The 18040-nt window shown below is 46.5% G+C and overlaps 1 protein-coding gene across 3 annotated transcripts in view; it reads right to left on the bottom strand.

Moving 5' to 3' along the window:
* Positions 1–18040, bottom strand: part of LOC115172638 (signal-induced proliferation-associated 1-like protein 1) — a 70535-nt gene that overhangs the window by 17087 nt on the left and 35408 nt on the right. For 2 of the 3 annotated variants that reach the window (XM_029730279.1, XM_029730277.1), the window contains exons 2-7: positions 9094–10689; positions 8682–8812; positions 7441–7629; positions 7043–7217; positions 2766–2869; positions 2439–2596 (exon numbers count right to left, since the gene is read on the bottom strand). In XM_029730279.1, the coding sequence (XP_029586139.1) occupies positions 2439–2596; positions 2766–2869; positions 7043–7217; positions 7441–7629; positions 8682–8812; positions 9094–10540 (2204 nt within the window). In that variant the 5' untranslated portion in view covers positions 10541–10689. Of the gene's footprint in view, positions 1–2438; positions 2597–2765; positions 2870–7042; positions 7218–7440; positions 7630–8681; positions 8813–9093; positions 10694–18040 lie in introns of all 3 variants that reach the window. The other variant, XM_029730278.1, reaches the window with a different exon arrangement.

Genomic DNA, 18040 nt, shown 5'->3' on the forward strand with positions numbered 1-18040 from the left:
AAAGGAGGGCGTGAGTCTTCCTAAAGGAGGGCGTGAGTCTTCCTAAAGGAGGGCGTGAGTCTTCCTAAAGGAGGGCGTGAGTCTTCCTAAAGGAGGGCGTGAGTCTTCCTAAAGGAGGGCGTGAGTCTTCCTAAAGGAGGGCGTGAGTCTTCCTAAAGGAGGGCGTGAGTCTTCCTAAAGGAGGGCGTGAGTCTTCCTAAAGGAGGGTGTGAGTCTTCCTATAGGCAAGGCTCTCCTTAGATCACCTACTATTCTCCCAGTCAACTTCCATTGTTGCTCCACAATAGGCCTCCTAGAGTTTAATTACTATTCATTAGTCATGAAGTAGACCTGGATATGAAACACTGTCTCATATCCATTGGTAACCACCTGATTTCCCATACACACACTGACAATACATCCGTCTTTGGCAGGCTACATGGCAGGTTTCTTTTCTACTCACAACACAATGAGACAAGTTAGCATGAAAGCTAACCTAGTTCTGATTCAGATAATTGGCAATGATTGGCTTCCAAATCAATATACAACCCAACAATGGTGAGGTAAGGCTGAACAGCAGCACTATAGAAACCCACTGCAGGCCAGGCTCAGGTAGGCTGATGTCAGAGTCATGACAAGCCTCAGTCCATTAAACAGATAACATAACGATCGCATGTGACATTACAGCCCAAGCCTCGCTAAACCAGGCCGGCGTATATAAATATACATTCAGCACATCGGACAAGCCAGCTGCCACTGAGACGGCACTCTCAGCCAGCCACAGATTACAGGGAAGAGGAGCGGAGGAGGCTACTCCCTATTTTTCGAAACAAAGCTCTGATCCTTATGCAATACGGCTGAGTTAATCTATCTGTGTTTGGACAACAGTTGATAGCACAAGAGTATCACTAGGCTGTACCACTATCAATATTTAAAGCTACTGTATAGTCTGATCAATCAAAATGCAACCATAACGTAAGACAAAATAAATGATCCAATACAAAAAGTAGATGTATATTGAACTATGAGATAAATCACAGTAGGGCAGGTGTGTGTGTGTGTGTGTGTGTGTGTGTGTGTGTGTGTGTGTGTGTGTGTGTGTGTGTGTGTGTGTGTGTGTGTGCGTGCGTTTGTGAACATGCTGAAACCTCTCTGTCCACTGACCCCCCCCCACACACACACTCTCTGTCCACTGACCCCCCCACCCACACACACACACACACACACACACACACACACCCCAGACCCACCTTTGTCTTCCGTAGTGCCTCTACTCTCTCCTGACTTGGCTAGGCATTACAAAATGAAGTATCCATGAAGTGAATCCTCTCCTGTCTGTTTGGTCTGATCACACTACTGCAGGTACCCACATCTTTCACCAACTAATTCTAGCTGCTCACGCTGCCGTCCAAGCGCTGTTCTGTTGCTAGATCTTGTGCGTTTCTTACTCCTCTTTGAAATGGCATCCCAGGCTCCAAACCAATCAGGCTCCTAGCAAATCAGCTCTCTGGTGGCAGAACAGAACAGAGAGGGTTTGGAACTTGTAGTATGTTCATTAGATTGATGGGATTGAGCCAGAGGCTGGGAGCTGAGAGCTGCTCTGGGTGGAGTGGAGTCTCCACTGCTTCAGGGTCCCGCTCTCCATTTCATCCAAGAGGAAAACCAGGCAAACCAGCATTTCTCCCAGTCAGCCTCTTCTCCTCGACGACACTTGTTGGCTTCGAATCAAAAGATGTTCCCTTTAAAAAAGAATGACTTCAGCTGAGGAGGGCATCCAATCTTTAGCAGGCAGCACAGGGGGGGGGGGGGGGGTTCAGAATAAATTAGCCCAACTTTGAAGAGGTTTCAGCTCAGACCCAGAGCCAGCACAAGTGTTCCCGTGGAGGGTCTGTGAGCACTGAGGGACAGAGCACTGCTCGGCTGCTCAAGAATCCTCTGATTCGCTCGTCTGGCAAGGGAATCCTTGATGTGCATGCCGCTAACTCATTCGGATCGCTCAGACTCCAAGGCAGTGTGGCAGGCAGGAGGGTCGAGTGAGTGCGTGAGTGAGTGTGTGTGTGTGTGGTAGGGGGGTGAGCACTTGAGTGAGAATGCCACAGAGCTCCGCGATCACAGGGGGTAGGGAAAACAGTAGAGTAGGGGCCCATCCCATCAGCTAGTCAGCTGCAGGGGTGATCTCTCCTAGTCAACCATAATCAAACAAATGTATACACTGCCTACAGTACCCTGGCTACAGAGAGAGAGCAGAGAGGAGAGGCTAATAGTTACACAATACATTTGATCTGGGTTTGTGACCATGCCTTCCAGGGGTTCTCATCCTCTTCATGTTATCTACCTGCGTGAGTTGTTCAGAACAACCACTGTTGTAGCACCAGGGGCTTTCCAGGTTGTTTGTGACAGCCAGGTCCTCTAGTGGTCGCTAGTGGTCTGACCACGCTTTAACCGTGGTCTACACTCACCTGTAGCAGGTGTTGTCGGAGCAGGGGCTGTGTACGCGGACGATGATGAACACGTGTTGGAAGTGGGAGAAGATGGTCTTGGGGGTGAAGGGGAGGGCTCCCGGCTCCTGGAACACGATGGTGACGATGTCGTTCCCAATGTGTCTCTTCCTCAGCAACTACAACACACAATTAAGGAATCTCAATGACAAAATCTCAATTAATATCCTATTCTTCTTGAATTAAACTTGATTAATAATTTCATCCATCTATGACATAACATGTTATCCTAATGCATGTCATTTGGATTTTCATTTCCTTATGTGATATCATAGAGCCCTTCCGTACCTGTTGTTTGTTGTTGGGTGTGTAGGGCAGCATTGTAGACACGTGGAACATGATCTCATAGTCCCTGTAGGCCGTGTAAAGGGAGTGGGTGCCAGTGGAATCAGCTGGAGGAAGAGATAGGAGCACCACAATGTAAGGCCCCGTTGTACTGCAACCCAGCTCTGTCCTCCAGCAGCAACCTATCTGCTCAGTGCTTTAGGCACTAGGTCAGGGTTCCCCAACCCCAATTTGGCCCCCAAAGTTTTCCAAGAACAAAAAAATATGATTTATTTTATTGTATTGGTAGATAAAAGACTGTAAAAACACCAGCAAATCAGCTCCAAGTGATTTTAAATGTGGAAATTTGTTCCAAAGTGTTCACACGCATAATAGAGAGATATATGTGATTGGATACAAATGTAAGCAAGGTTTGAAATGATTATGTTTTTGTGAAACATTGTATCTGTTTGGGCTTCTTGTGGTCAATTTGCAGTCTACAAATGATTTGGAATTATGTTCCGGCCCCCTGACCATCCGCTCCAGAACAAATTGGCCCGCGGCTGAAATGAGTTGATGATCCTGGTACCAGACTGTTACATAGCACAAACAACAAGCCATGATAGCGTAGACTGATCAATGTGTGCCAGGATAGTGTGACAGGAAAAGAAAAATAAATAATCGTAGTCATACAGATTGAGCCCTCTCAATACTTTTGTTGCTTAAATAAAATGCCTTTACGTGTAACTATATTTAAGATATAGCACAGCCTCTTGTGCATTACTGCAGGCATTGTAAGGAGTGGACAATTATACCATAACCCTATCAGTCTACCATAACCCTATCAGTCTACCATAACCCTATCAGTCTACCATAACCCTATCAGTCTACCATAACCCTATCAGTCTACCATAACCCTATCAGTCTACCATAACCCTATCAGTATACCATAACCCTATCAGTCTACCATAACCCTATCAGTCTACCATAACCCTATCAGTCTACCATAACCCTATCAGTCTACCATAACCCTATCAGTCTACCATAACCCTATCAGTATACCATAACCCTATCAGTCTACCATAACCCTATCAGTCTACCATAACCCTATCAGTATACCATAACCCTATCAGTCTACCATAACCCTATCAGTATACCATAACCCTATCAGTCTACCATAACCCTATCAGTCTACCATAACCCTATCAGTATACCATAACCCTATCAGTCTACCATAACCCTATCAGTCTACCATAACCCTATCAGTCTACCATAACCCTATCAGTATACCATAACCCTATCAGTCTACCATAACCCTATCAGTCTACCATAACCCTATCAGTATACCATAAACCTATCAGTCTACCATAACCCTATCAGTCTACCATAACCCTATCAGTCTACCATAACCCTATCAGTCTACCATAACCCTATCAGTATACCATAACCCTATCAGTCTACCATAACCCTATCAGTCTACCATAACCCTATCAGTCTACCATAACCCTATCAGTATACCATAACCCTATCAGTCTACCATAACCCTATCAGTATACCATAACCCTATCAGTCTACCATAACCCTATCAGTATACCATAACCCTATCAGTCTACCATAACCCTATCAGTATACCATAACCCTATCAGTCTACCATAACCCTATCAGTCTACCATAACCCTATCAGTCTACCATAACCCTATCAGTCTACCATAACCCTCTCAGTATACCATAACCCTCTCAGTCTACCATAACCCTATCAGTCTACCATAACCCTATCAGTCTACCATAACCCTATCAGTATACCATAACCCTATCAGTCTACCATAACCCTATCAGTCTACCATAACCCTATCAGTCTACCATAACCCTATCAGTATACCATAAACCTATCAGTCTACCATAACCCTATCAGTCTACCATAACCCTATCAGTCTACCATAACCCTATCAGTCTACCATAACTCTATCAGTATACCATAACCCTATCAGTCTACCATAACCCTATCAGTCTACCATAACCCTATCAGTATACCATAACCCTATCAGTCTACCATAACCCTATCAGTATACCATAACCCTATCAGTCTACCATAACCCTATCAGTATACCATAACCCTATCAGTCTACCATAACCCTATCAGTCTACCATAACCCTATCAGTCTACCATAACCCTATCAGTATACCATAACCCTCTCAGTCTACCATAACCCTCTCAGTCTACCATAACCCTATCAGTCTACCATAACCCTATCAGTATACCATAACCCTATCAGTCTACCATAACCCTATCAGTCTACCATAACCCTATCAGTCTACCATAACCCTATCAGTCTACCATAACCCTATCAGTATACCATAACCCTCTCAGTCTACCATAACCCTATCAGTCTACCATAACCCTATCAGTCTACCATAACCCTATCAGTATACCATAACCCTATCAGTCTACCATAACCCTATCAGTCTACCATAACCCTATCAGTCTACCATAACCCTATCAGTACACCATAACCCTATCAGTCTACCATAACCCTATCAGTATACCATAACCCTATCAGTCTACCATAACCCTATCAGTCTACCATAACCCTATCAGTCTACCATAACCCTATCAGTATACCATAACCCTATCAGTCTACCATAACCCTATCAGTATATCATAACCCTATCAGTCTACCATAACCCTATCAGTCTACCATAACCCTATCAGTCTACCATAACCCTATCAGTATACCATAACCCTATCAGTCTACCATAACCCTATCAGTATACCATAACCCTATCAGTCTACAATAACCCTATCAGTCTACCATAACCCTATCAGTCTACCATAACCCTATCAGTCTACCATAACCCTATCAGTATACCATAACCCTATCAGTCTACCATAACCCTATCAGTATACCATAACCCCTATCAGTCTACCATAACCCTATCAGTCTACCATAACCCTATCAGTCTACCATAACCCTATCAGTATACCATAACCCTATCAGTATACCATAACCCTATCAGTCTACCATAACCCTATCAGTATACCATAACCCTATCAGTCTACCATAACCCTATCAGTATACCATAACCCTATCAGTCTACCATAACCCTATCAGTCCTACCATAACCCTATCAGTATACCATAACCCTATCAGTCTACCATAACCCTATCAGTCTACCATAACCCTGTCAGTCTACCATAACCCTATCAGTCTACCATAACCCTATCAGTATACCATAACCCTATCAGTCTACCATAACCCTATCAGTCTACCATAACCCTATCAGTCTACCATAGTATACCATAACCCTATCAGTCTACCATAACCCTATCAGTCTACCATAACCCTATCAGTCTACCATAACCCTATCAGTATACCATAACCCTATCAGTCTACCATAACCCTATCAGTCTACCATAACCCTATCAGTCTACCATAACCCTATCAGTCTACCATAACCCTATCAGTATACCATAAACCTATCAGTCTACCATAACCCTATCAGTCTACCATAACCCTATCAGTCTACCATAACCCTATCAGTCTACCATAACCCTATCAGTCTACCATAACCCTAGGAGAAAAGTTTCTTGTGATTTGATTCTGGGTACCCAGATTACCCTGGCAGCCACCACAATCGAAATGTATGGACAAAATAGGAATGTTCATATTCATTGAGTTTATGAATAGAGGAAGTGACAAAAATAGCCAAATGTAATTAAGTGCATGTTTGGTATGAGCTGCCATTTCCTGCTCTGCTCTCATGAGGAATATAAAAGATGTAGTGGAGTGTGTGGGCCAGCCATAGCGGACCTGATTTAGTCCTCAATACACCAGAGACAGAAGGAGGGAGGGAGGGAGGGAGGGAGGGAGGGAGGGAGGGAGGGAGGGAGGGAGGGAGGGAGAAAATAGAGAGAGTTGGTCAGAGGAACAAGTATAGTGGAGTGATAAGACAAGCAAGAGGAAATGAGGGGTTACAAGACAGGCTACATGAAGTAAATGGGATTGCACATAAAACATGTGAGAGACAGGACAGGAAAGGCTCTCTAAATTACAGAGATTACCTCAAACCTGTAGCTGCTAACATGCAAGGCAGAGCACCACCTACAGCAAAGATTAAGCAGATTCTACAGAAGGACCCATAATTCATGCTGTGAGACCTGGGGTGGAGGTCAGAGAGAGGGTCAGAGAGGTTCCCACACAGGAGCCTGTCACGCTGCATCCTTGGTCAAATAAAAAGACCAATCCCAGTTTTAAACGCACTGTCTTTGCTGCGTGTGTGTGTGCTTGTGTGTGTGAGCGTACTCTTGATGTCGAGCTGGGCGCGGTACTTGGTAAAGCCTTTGAGGCGGACTCTCTCCCCTAGCAGCTGTAGGAACTCTTCCAGGGCAGGGCCCGCCGTTTCATTATTGTACATCTCCTCCTCACTGCTCTGCCCCGCCCTGCAGTACATCACCCCCACCTTCACCTGGAAACTCAGCTAGAGAGGAGGATGGGGGGTTGGGGGGAGAGAGAGATTTAATGTTAAGACATTTTTGCAGTGCAAAACTACAGAATATATGTTATAGTGCCAATAGTAGAGACAACCAAAGGTCTGCCATCTATGAAATATAATAACTTCCCCATTAACAACATACAGCTGTGGCATGATTCAGGGCTATTCAGGGAGTCTTTTTATGTCATGTGAGTGTGTATCCTCCTACCCCCTGTTCGTCCAGTTTCATCAGCTGTTCTGTGACCTTGGGCGTGTTGAGGGCCAGGCGGAGGCAGGGCACGTCCAGCTCTGGTAGCAGGTACTCCAGCACCTCCTTCAGGGGCAGCCCGCGGGTAGTGCCATGCTTAGAGGACGAGGGGACCGCGTCCTCCAGAATAGACCCCCGGAGTGTGGTCAACTAGATGGAGGGATAAAAAGGAGGAGAGGAAGAGGGAGAAGTGTAAGTGGAGGAATGTGCCTCAGGAATCCCGAGTTCATGGAACTTTATTTTCAAGATGGAACAAAATGTTTAAGATGGAACAAAACGAACATGTCAGTTCTGCTTCCCAAACACCGTAACATCTCCTGAGTAAGTTTAGAACTATTTAGCTAAAAGAATCTGACATAAAGCAACAGAAAAGAACAAGGCTCAGTTATGAATCAAACTTTTGGCTGGGGGAAGTAGGAAGAGGAGGGTGGAGTTGGGGTTGTTCAGCGAAGCATAATGTTTACACAGAGTGTGCATTGTGTTCAGCAGTGGCAGTGAACTCAATCACTCTGCTATTATATGCAGCTGGAACGGAGGGGAACTTTCTCTCCCACACCCCTCGGAGAGGACCCTAACAAACGTCCAGTGTTCCCCAGGTTTGGGGCCCTGGGGTCCCGGGATGTCTCACACAGAGCTGGAGGGTCTAATCACACACACCTGTCCACCATCCAACCGGGAGAAAACCCCCAAGACAACCATCTCTGAACCACTCCAAGGCAGGTGTCTGAAATCTATAGCTGGGTAGGAAATGGTGCTGTTTCGCAGTCACTCCATAACCAAAAGCATGACCTTCCAACTAAACGTGGCCATGATTTTCCAGTGAAATGTAAAAGAAGGGTTGTCTATAGTGGTTTGAGGTTGTGTAGCATTGACAGGTGGTGGAGATGTGTGGAGAATGAGAGCGTTTCCTATAGTTTCTATACACAGACCTGATCCGAGAGGACAGCTGATGGCCCTCTGGGCTTCTTACATAATGTGAACCTACCAGGCAGACAGAGATAGGGGAGAAGGACTGATCTACAGAAAAACAAATCTACAGACAATCAATGTGACATGATTTTAAAACAACAGAAATCTCTATCTATCTAGCAGGAGTCATTAACATGAATTTGACACCCCTATACTAAGGGAATCTTTGATCCCGTAATAAGTGACATGATCTAGGGAGAGCGGTTGTAATGTCAGAAGGCTAGCTGTCTGACCTCTGAGGTTCTGAAGATGACCCGGTAGTTGTACTGCTGGCCGTGCTCTTTGTGCTCCTCCTGTTTCTCCCTGCGCAGACTCACAGCCACCGGACCCAGAGCCTCGTCCATCCCAAAGTAGTTCCAGTGTTCTGAGGGAGAGAGAGAGGGAGGAAGGGAGGGAGAGTGACAGAGAGATAGAACAGAGAGTGCGAGAGAGAGAGAGGATAGGGAGAAAGGGCAGTAAAGTGAAATAAAATAACCTTTCCAAATATGTATAAACATACACTTGAATTTGGTAACTGTATTAAGCGATGGGCTGTGTAAGACTGTTTATATTTGACATTCTAGTGTTATAGTTCTTCATGTACTGTATAATGTTTGTAACTGAATACGTTTCATCGTGTATGTTCTGCATCGTGTATGTTCTCACCTCTAAGGTAGAAGAACTTCCTGTAGTAGTAGGCTCCCAGGTCCACGTGTTCTGCGATGTAGTGTTTGCCCCGATCACTGAGGGCACTGGGGTTGTCCTTGGGCCCCTCCAGCACTGCCACCCCAGCGTTAGTGCAGTGGGAGCTGAGGGACGACTCAAACAGGCTGTTCTCGCCTCCCAGGGTCCCTGAGCCTCCACTCCCCTGTCTGGGGGGACCGCCCCCTGCCCTGCGCCTGCAGGTGGCCCCAATCTCATTGCAGAAGCAGGGGCAGTTGAGGAGCAGTTCATTGCTCTGCTCATCCCCGCAGTCCATGCTGGGGCTGTCCCTGGCCCCGGTGCTAAGCTCCTCCTGACTGCCAGTGGGGGAGCTATAGGCCAGGCTCTGGATGGAGGACACGGTGGAAGTGGTGGAGGCTGCAGCCGCAGCAGACGCCCCCGTGGTGGTGTTCTTCCTCTTCACTGCCGCCGTCTGCCTGCTCTGGATCACCTTTTTCAGGTCAAACATCATGCTCTGCACGTCGTAGTGGGAGAAGCCCCTCTGGCAGACCCAGGGCTTGAGGGGGGTGACCCCATCATCTGAACGGCCGTCCTCAGCATCAGACCCGGCTCGGGGCGAGTCAGATTCCCCCCGCACGCTGCGAAGCTTCCGGAATATAGACTCGCCCCCTGTCTCAGACTTGGAGCGTCTCTTTGGGGGCTTTTCTCTCTCCTTGACTCTGCTGGATGCCTGGCTCTCACTAGTCTCCTCATGTAGTTCTATTGAGGCCTGCTTGAGTCCAGCAGTCAGCAGATCCTCTAGTCTGTCTGGAGCGGGGCTGCGCTGGTCAGGCTTCACTCCCTGGTAGCCCTTCAACATCTCAAAGAAACTCTCCCCTGACGCCCCGTGCTGGTCTATAGAGGAGGTACTGCCATACTCTCTGTGTAGAGGGGACCACTTGGCCCCTGAGGGGCCCAAGTCCTCCCCACTGTCCCCGCCACCATCCAGCTCACTGATGGTGATGTCACTGTTGCTGCGCTGGCGGATGCGGCCGGTGTTCCTGTGGGATGGGACTCTGTAGTCTCCCGGGGACAGGTAGTGGCTGTCTGGGCTGTAGCTGGCCGTCTGGGTTTTACTCTTCAGTGTGTTCTGGATGTTGCGGAGCATGGAGGAGTCCTGGGGGCTCATCAGGTGACCTAGTTTCAGGTGGCTGTGCCCCCCTCCGGCCAGGCCTGGGGAGTCTGCCTCCATGGTAACTTGCCACAGAGCTCCCAAGTCCTTCCTCGGGGGCCATTCAGCAACCCGTGCGCGCACCCCCATTTTGGGCACCCCCGGGCCTCCTTGAAGGTGGGCGCTGTCTGTACGTGCCCCTCCGTTGGCCAGGCGGAGGTGGCGGGTGTAGAACTCATCAGAGGCAGGGATAGAACCCCCGACGATGCGCTCCATGGGTGGGCGCTTCAGACTGGTCATGGTGCCAAGGCCAGGGCTGGTCACCAGGGCACTCAGCAGCAGGGCATGGCTTGGCTGACTGTGGAGCTGGTTGCTCAATGTTCAGGCTTCCATACTGACCCTACAGCTCTGTCTGTCTGCTAATCCACTGGGTCCTCATCTTGCTCCAACTGGCTCCAACCGTGAAATAAACAGAGTTTTTGTATTAGAACGTACTGTAAACTCAATAATTGCACAGCCTCTCGTTTCATATTGACACCAACTTTCTCTAACTAGGCGAAGAGAGGAAACAGTTGTGGAATGGACAGTAAGCTGACTGACTGGTGTTGAATAATACAAACACATGGATCTGGTCTGGATAGGTAAACAATTACACAGTGACACAGGATCCAGTGCTCTGTTACTGATGTGGCCTCCGTCATCCTCCCAGGTTTATAGCAGGCAGCACAGAGTCTTATTACCTACTCTCTCTTTGGGCCTTGAGGTAAGCAAGCTAATGTTCTCTGAGTTTAATCATCTGACTGTGTGGGAGTATGAAAATGGCTGCAGAACAAAATATGTATCTGGAAGCATTTGCAAAAAACATTTTTTTTTTTTTACATTTCAGGGATTTCCAGATGTGCTTTCTCATGACATGTCTGGGGGGACATAGTCAGTCAGCTAGCTGCTTTTAGAAACTCCAGGACTGCATTACAAATGTGCCGACATTTCTATTCTACAGGACTGAAAGGGATATCTGGATTTCACAAACCTGCCCGCAGAGTCATATTCGGATGTGATTTTTGCCTGACGGCTTTCTGACTCAGTTAGAAGTTGCTGACATATTCAATTCCAGATAACGGCTCTAACCTTTTCAAACCAATTTCAGCGTAAACATCTGGGGTGGAACATGAAAGTTCAGCCAAATCCAAAAAAGTTGTAATTATTATCTCCAACCTAAGCAAAATGATGCCTTAAACCTCATCATTAAATTCCTCAAATGAATTCCCAAAGTAGATTATTAGGTCATTCAATAAACCAATAGGAACATACTTATGTAATTACTTAAAAGGTGTTACAAAAATCATGAGGTTTCGATTTATCAAAACAATGGGCTCTCAATTCCCACTCTCTGTCACTGACGCTGGACTACTGATCCCTCTGAAGTCCCTTCACATGCTGTGGACAGCAGACTCACCAAATCAAAATGCTGAGATACAGTATACTGGATGAAACACCTCGAGCCCACATCAAAAAAGGCCCTTTGAAAGGCGGCAGCAGAGAACTCAGTGATGTTTCTCCCTGGCAGATTGAGCCAATTTGGCAGCGAGAAACTGGGAGAGATTAAGGTTCCTCTCAGTCAGTCCTGCAGCACACAAGCTGTGATTACATTAGCCACTGGATGTCAATGCTGTGATGGGCTTTCTCCATGCCAGGCACATTCACACAAGGAAAACATCCGTGTCAACTTCACACATACACAGACAGTCAAGAATGCTGGGAAAATGGACATTGATCTGAACGTTAATTGATTTACCTGATGAGACACCAAAAATATAAACACATTCTCTAAGCATGCTATATATCCTTTATATGTGTCGAAAATGATTACAAGCTCATGGAAAATCAAAGGCAGTACAAACAAATGCTTCTGCCACCAAGAACCTCTGAACACAAAAAATGTACACATTTTCTATCCACACAACCAGTTCATATTACCCAGGAGCCATCAGCGCTGCTACTGTAAGCCAGTGACCCCAGGGAGATTGGTCAAACGGTCACTCTGAAAAGAGCACAATTTGCACACTGCACCCAATATAATATTGTGAACAAAATACATTAGGAACCAAAACAAAACAAGACTACATTGCAATTGGAAAATATTCAGACCCCTTGACTTTTTCCATAATTTGTTACGTTACAGCCGTTTCCTCATCAATCTACACACAATACCCCATAATGACAAAGCGAAAACATTTTGTTAGAAATGTTTGCAAATTTATTAAAGTAAAAAAGTATTCAGACCCTTTGCTATGATACTTTAAATTAAGCTCAGGTGCATCCTGTTTCCATTGATCATCATTGAGATGTTTCTACAACTTGATTGGAGTCCACCTGCGGTAAATTCATTTGTAAATGATTTGGAAAGGCACACACCTGTCTATATAAGGTCCCACAGTTGACAGTGCATGTCAGAGCAAAAACCAAGCAATGAGGTCGAAGGAATTGTCCGTAGAGCTCCGAGGCAGGATTGTGTCGAGGCACAGATCTGGGGAAAGGTAGCAAAACATTTTGGCAGCATTGAAGGTCCCTAAGAATACAGTGGCCTCTCTTATTCTTAAATGGAAGAAGTATGGAACCACCAAGACTCTTCCTAGGTGGAGAAGGGCCTTGGTCAGGGAGGTGACCAAGAACTCAGAGCTCCAGAGTTCCCCTGTGGAGATTGGAGAACCTTCCAGAAGGACAACGATCTCTGCAGCTCTCCACCAATCAGGCCTTTATGGTAGAATGGCCAGACGGAAGCCACTCCTCAGTAAAAGAACACATGACAGCCCGCTTGGAGTTTGACAAAAGGCACCTAAAGACTCAGACCATGAGAAACAAGATTCTCTGGTCTGATGAAACCAAGATTGAACTCTTTGGCCTGAATGCCAAGCGTCACGTCTGGAGGAAACCTGGCACCATCCCTACAGTGATGCATTGTGGTGGCAGCATCATGCTATGGGGGTGTTTTTCAGCAACAGGGACTGGGAGACTAGTCAGGATCAAGGTAAAGATAAACGGAGCAAAGTACAGACAGATCCTTAATAAAAACCTGCTCCAGAGCGCTCAGGACCTCAGACTGGGGTGAAGGTTCACCTTCCAACAGGACAATGACCCTAAGCACACAGCCAAGACAATGCAGGAGTGGCCTTGGGACAAGTCTCTAAATGTCCTTGAGTGGCCCAGCCAGAGCCCGGACTTGAACCCGATCGAACATCTCTGGAGAGACCTGAAAATAGCTGTGCAGCAACGCTCCCCATCCAACCTGACAGAGCTTGAGAGGATCTGCAGAGAAGAATGAGACAAACTCCCCAAATACAGGTGTGCCAAGCTAGTAACGTCATACCCAAGAAGACTCAAGGCTGTAACCACTTCCAAAGGTTCTTCAACAAAGTAAAGGGTCTGAATACATATGTAAATGTGATATTTCTGTTGTAATTTTGTTTATACATTTGCAAAAATGTCTAAAAACCTGTTTTTGCTTTGTCATCATGGGATATTGTGTGTAGATTGATGAGGGGGGAAAAAACTATTGAATCCATTTTAGAGAAAAGCTGTAATGTAACAAAATGGGGGAAAAGTCAAGGGGTCTGAATACTTTCAGAATGCTCTGTATACTCATACTCACACTACAGTTTCTACAGGGTACATAGCGCTCCAGGCTGAGCATCCCCATTGAGCTGATAAGCACGTTGAGTTGACAAGAGGGAGTTTTTGACAACAAAAAAACTCCTAAATCTGTGCATATTATGCGCCCTCCTGATGTGCCCCAAATCTTATTGGATCTAGTAGTCTAGTAGCATAAAGCTTACAGCCAGATGAAGAGAAATAGTTCCCATTCGAAACAAACTAACTGGATTTCCTCTGTTTTTATTTACTTTTAACCAGAACATGAATACTGCTCAGATAGATACAGACTCACTCTATTTCAGGCTCTATGTCTATATTTGAAAATACATTGTAATTTGCTCCTGCAGCAGACAGTTTACAAAAAATATCAAAAGTAGCATCTTAATCCATCATAGCATCAGTTCATTACTCCACATCAGTGTCACAACTGACTGTTAGAAGTCATATTATGAAATATGAAATCCCAGCTCCAAATGAATAGTGTAATGGAGCCTGCGGTTGGTCGTGCTCACAGTGCACGGCCTCCATCACCGGGCCGGGCCGAGCCGGGCTCTGCGGCTAGTGTTCTTCTCTAATGGATGGTATTTCGCTGTGGCACAGGAAACCTTGTCCTGTTTGCACTCCGCATTTCAATCACTGCAGCTTTGGGCACGCTGCCTGCCTGGTTGGCTGCTGCAGCACAGAGCAGTGTCCACAGGGACATATTATTAACAGAACCACAACACACACAGCCACCGCAGCCGAAACACAGCCACAGGCCTAAATCTGGCTGCTGACAGACATTTGGAGGGCCCGAATTCATGGGGCTGTCAGATTAGACTGGGCGGGGTGGAGGGGAGAGGTGAATGAAGCTTCTGACTGACACTCCCCACCCCCACCCATACAGTAGTCCCTTCTCCCTATCAGTTGTCTATTTTAGCAGGTCTGTGGGACATGTCGAGGCACTGTGAGTCTGTCCACTAAGTGAGGTTAACTTCCTGTAATTGGGGCTCTGACTTCCCAGCTGCTCCAATGGGCCTGAGGACAGATGAGTATTATGCTGCACCACTCAAGACAGAGAGACAGCGGTGATGTCATCATGGCTACCTCTGGGGAGATTAAGACAGGATGGGCCAGCCAGGGCACAAAGCCCTGTGTGCTGCTAGAGTAAAATAGCCTTACTTTTCCGAACTTTTGTCTCGGATCTTGGTCGGGTCTGATATAATTACCACGGGTGTTGGGTATGTGATATTAAAACTGATTTACCGACTGGACCCAATTGGACCTGTCCTCTGTTCATGTAGTGTTTGTGTGATGAGAACTTCTCAAGCTTCTAGTCTGTCAGACACTTGCAACTCACTATTTGGCCAATATCGCTTGTTTATCGATGGCAGCACCCAGTTGGAGGTTTCTTTCACTCTATTTTTCTACTCTCGGATCTGAACAGGTCTCTCGGATCCGAACAGGTCTCTCGGATCTGAACAGGTCCCTCGGATCCGAACAGGTCCCTCAGATCCGAACAGGTCCCTCAGATCCGAACAGGTCCCTCGGATCCGAACAGGTCCCTCAGATCCGAACAGGTCCCTCAGATCCGAACAGGTCCCTCAGATCCGAACAGGTCTCTCGGATCTGAACAGGACTCTCGGATCCGAACAGGTCTCTCGGATCTGAACAGGTCCCTCGGATCCGAACAGGTCCCTCAGATCCGAACAGGTCCCTCGGATCCGAACAGGTCCCTCGGATCCGAACAGGTCTCTCAGATCCGAACAGGTCCCTCGGATCCGAATAGGTCACTCGGATCCGAACAGGTCCCTCGGATCCGAACAGGTCTCTCGGATCCGAACAGGTCTCTCGGATCTGAACAGGTCCTTCGGATCTGAACAGGTCTCTCGGATCTGAACAGGTCTCTCGGATCCGAACAGGTCTCTCGGATCCGAACAGGTCTCTCGGATCTGAACAGGTCTCTCGGATCTGAACAGGTCCCTCGGATCCGAACAGGTCTCTCGGATCCGAACAGGTCTCTCGGATCTGAACAGGTCTCTTGGATCCGAACAGGTCCCTCGGATCCGAACAGGTCTCTTGGATCTGAACAGGTCTCTCGGATCTGAACCAGCAAGGGTCTGTTTGGGTCTTTTTTCCACGGAACGAGTATGACTGTCCTCGGGTCCATTTGGAACGGGTCTCTGTAAATCAGGGCCACACAGAGTGATTCTTGGTAGTCTTACACAAATCTACTTTGAAACAAAGGTATATATCTCACACACATGGTTATGGCATTAAAAAAAGGAGTTGTATTCCATTTTGACTTTCCATCCCAATATTACACTTGATATACATCACAGAAAACTGAAACATAACAAAACCGTTTGACATTGAAACATCCTTGTCGTAAAAATATATGACTTAAATTCTGAAAAGGCCAAAGAGGCTGCTTTTGGTCATTGACTGCTGGAAAGAGCTACATGTATTTATGCATATGGTTCGGGTGGGAAAGCCATGGATCCATTTCCCATTGGTCCAAAAAGTTGACGTTGAAGACCCCTATTTCTCACTACTGTGTTATGAAGCACATACACAGACAGACCCAGTTACCAAGCACATACACAGACAGACCCAGTTACCAAGCACATACACAGACAGACCCAGTTACCAAGCACATTAACCATGTTTCAAATCAAATCAAATCAAATGTTATTTGTCACATACACATGGTTAGCAGATGTTAATGCGAGTGTAGCGTTATGCTTGTGCTTCTAGTTCCGACCGTGCAGTAATATCTAACAAGTAATCTAACCTAACAATTTCAAAACAACTACCTTATACACACAAGTGTAAAGGAATGAATAAGAATATGTACATTAAAATATATGAATGAGTGATGGTATAGAACGGCATAGGCAAGCTGCAGTAGATGGTATAGAGTACAGTATATACATATGAGATGAGTAATGTAGCGTATGTAAACATTATATGAAGTGGCATTGTTTAAAGTGGCTAGTGATACATTTATTACATCCATTTTTCCATTATTAAAGTGGCTAGAGTTGAGTCAGTATGATATTTAAGTATATAAGTATATTTGGTGATCAACAAATGTATTTTGACACTATAACACAGAGCTGGTGAATGGGAGTTTGACTCAGAGTTTTCTGGGCGTTAGAGAGGTCTCTAACACACAGATACTGGTTCACCAAGTACACAACATTAAAGCCACTGCCAAGGACACATAGCACTGAGATGGGGAATGGATTATAAAAAGCACCTTTTTTTAAGGTATTCTAAAAGCTTCCGGTAACAGCTAACACACTCACAGAGAAAAAACTGCAGTAGAAAGTAAAACAAACTTGGTCATTTCCTTGTGATTTCCTTGTGAGGGCACATTCTGTAGAAGTTACCAAGGCAACTCACAACCAGGGCTCACTGATGCCAGCTTAAAATGATGAGAGGCACACTCCTGTTGGTCGGCCTGAGCCCCATGGAGGCCAAGCTACGCCCTATGAGAGAACCAACAACATGTCTGGGAATGCCCAGGAGACCTCTAGCTGTTTCCCAGTGCCCTGCTCAGCTGGCACAAAGTTCCCTCTGTCCTGTGGAAGACTGGGATTCCTCTCCAGCACAGAGAAGCCCTTGATAAGAGGCTGGTCCTGACTGTGTTGGGCCCACTAAGAAGACCTAATGAATGTCAGAGACAGAGAGAGACAGAGACAGAGAGAGAGAGAGAGGTTAGGGAAGAGAGAGAAAGAGAGGTTAGGGGAGTGAGAGAGAGGTTAGGGGAGAGAGAGAGGTTAGGAGAGAGACACAGAGAGAGAGATAGGTTAGGGGAGAGAGAGAGGAGAGAGAGCGGTTAGGGGAGAAAGAGAGAAGGGAGGGAGAGAGTTTAGGGGAGAGAGGGAAAGGGAGAGAGGTTAGGAGAGAGAGGGAGAGAAGTTAGAGGCAAGAGGGAGAGAGGTAGAGGTGTTAGGGGAGAGAGGGAGAGAGGTTAGGGGAGCGAGGGAGAGAGGGAGAGAGGTTAGGAGAGAGAGAGAGAGAGAGGTAAGGGGAGAGAGAGAGGGGAGAGAGCGAGAGGTTAGGGGAGAGAGGTTAGGGGCGAGAGGGAGAGAGGTTAGGGAGAGTGGGAAAGGGAGAGAGGTTATGGGAGAGAGGGAGAGTGATTAGGGGAGAGAGGGAGAG

Source organism: Salmo trutta, chromosome 33 (genome assembly GCF_901001165.1).
Source record: "Salmo trutta chromosome 33, fSalTru1.1, whole genome shotgun sequence".
Lineage (NCBI taxonomy): Eukaryota > Metazoa > Chordata > Actinopteri > Salmoniformes > Salmonidae > Salmo > Salmo trutta.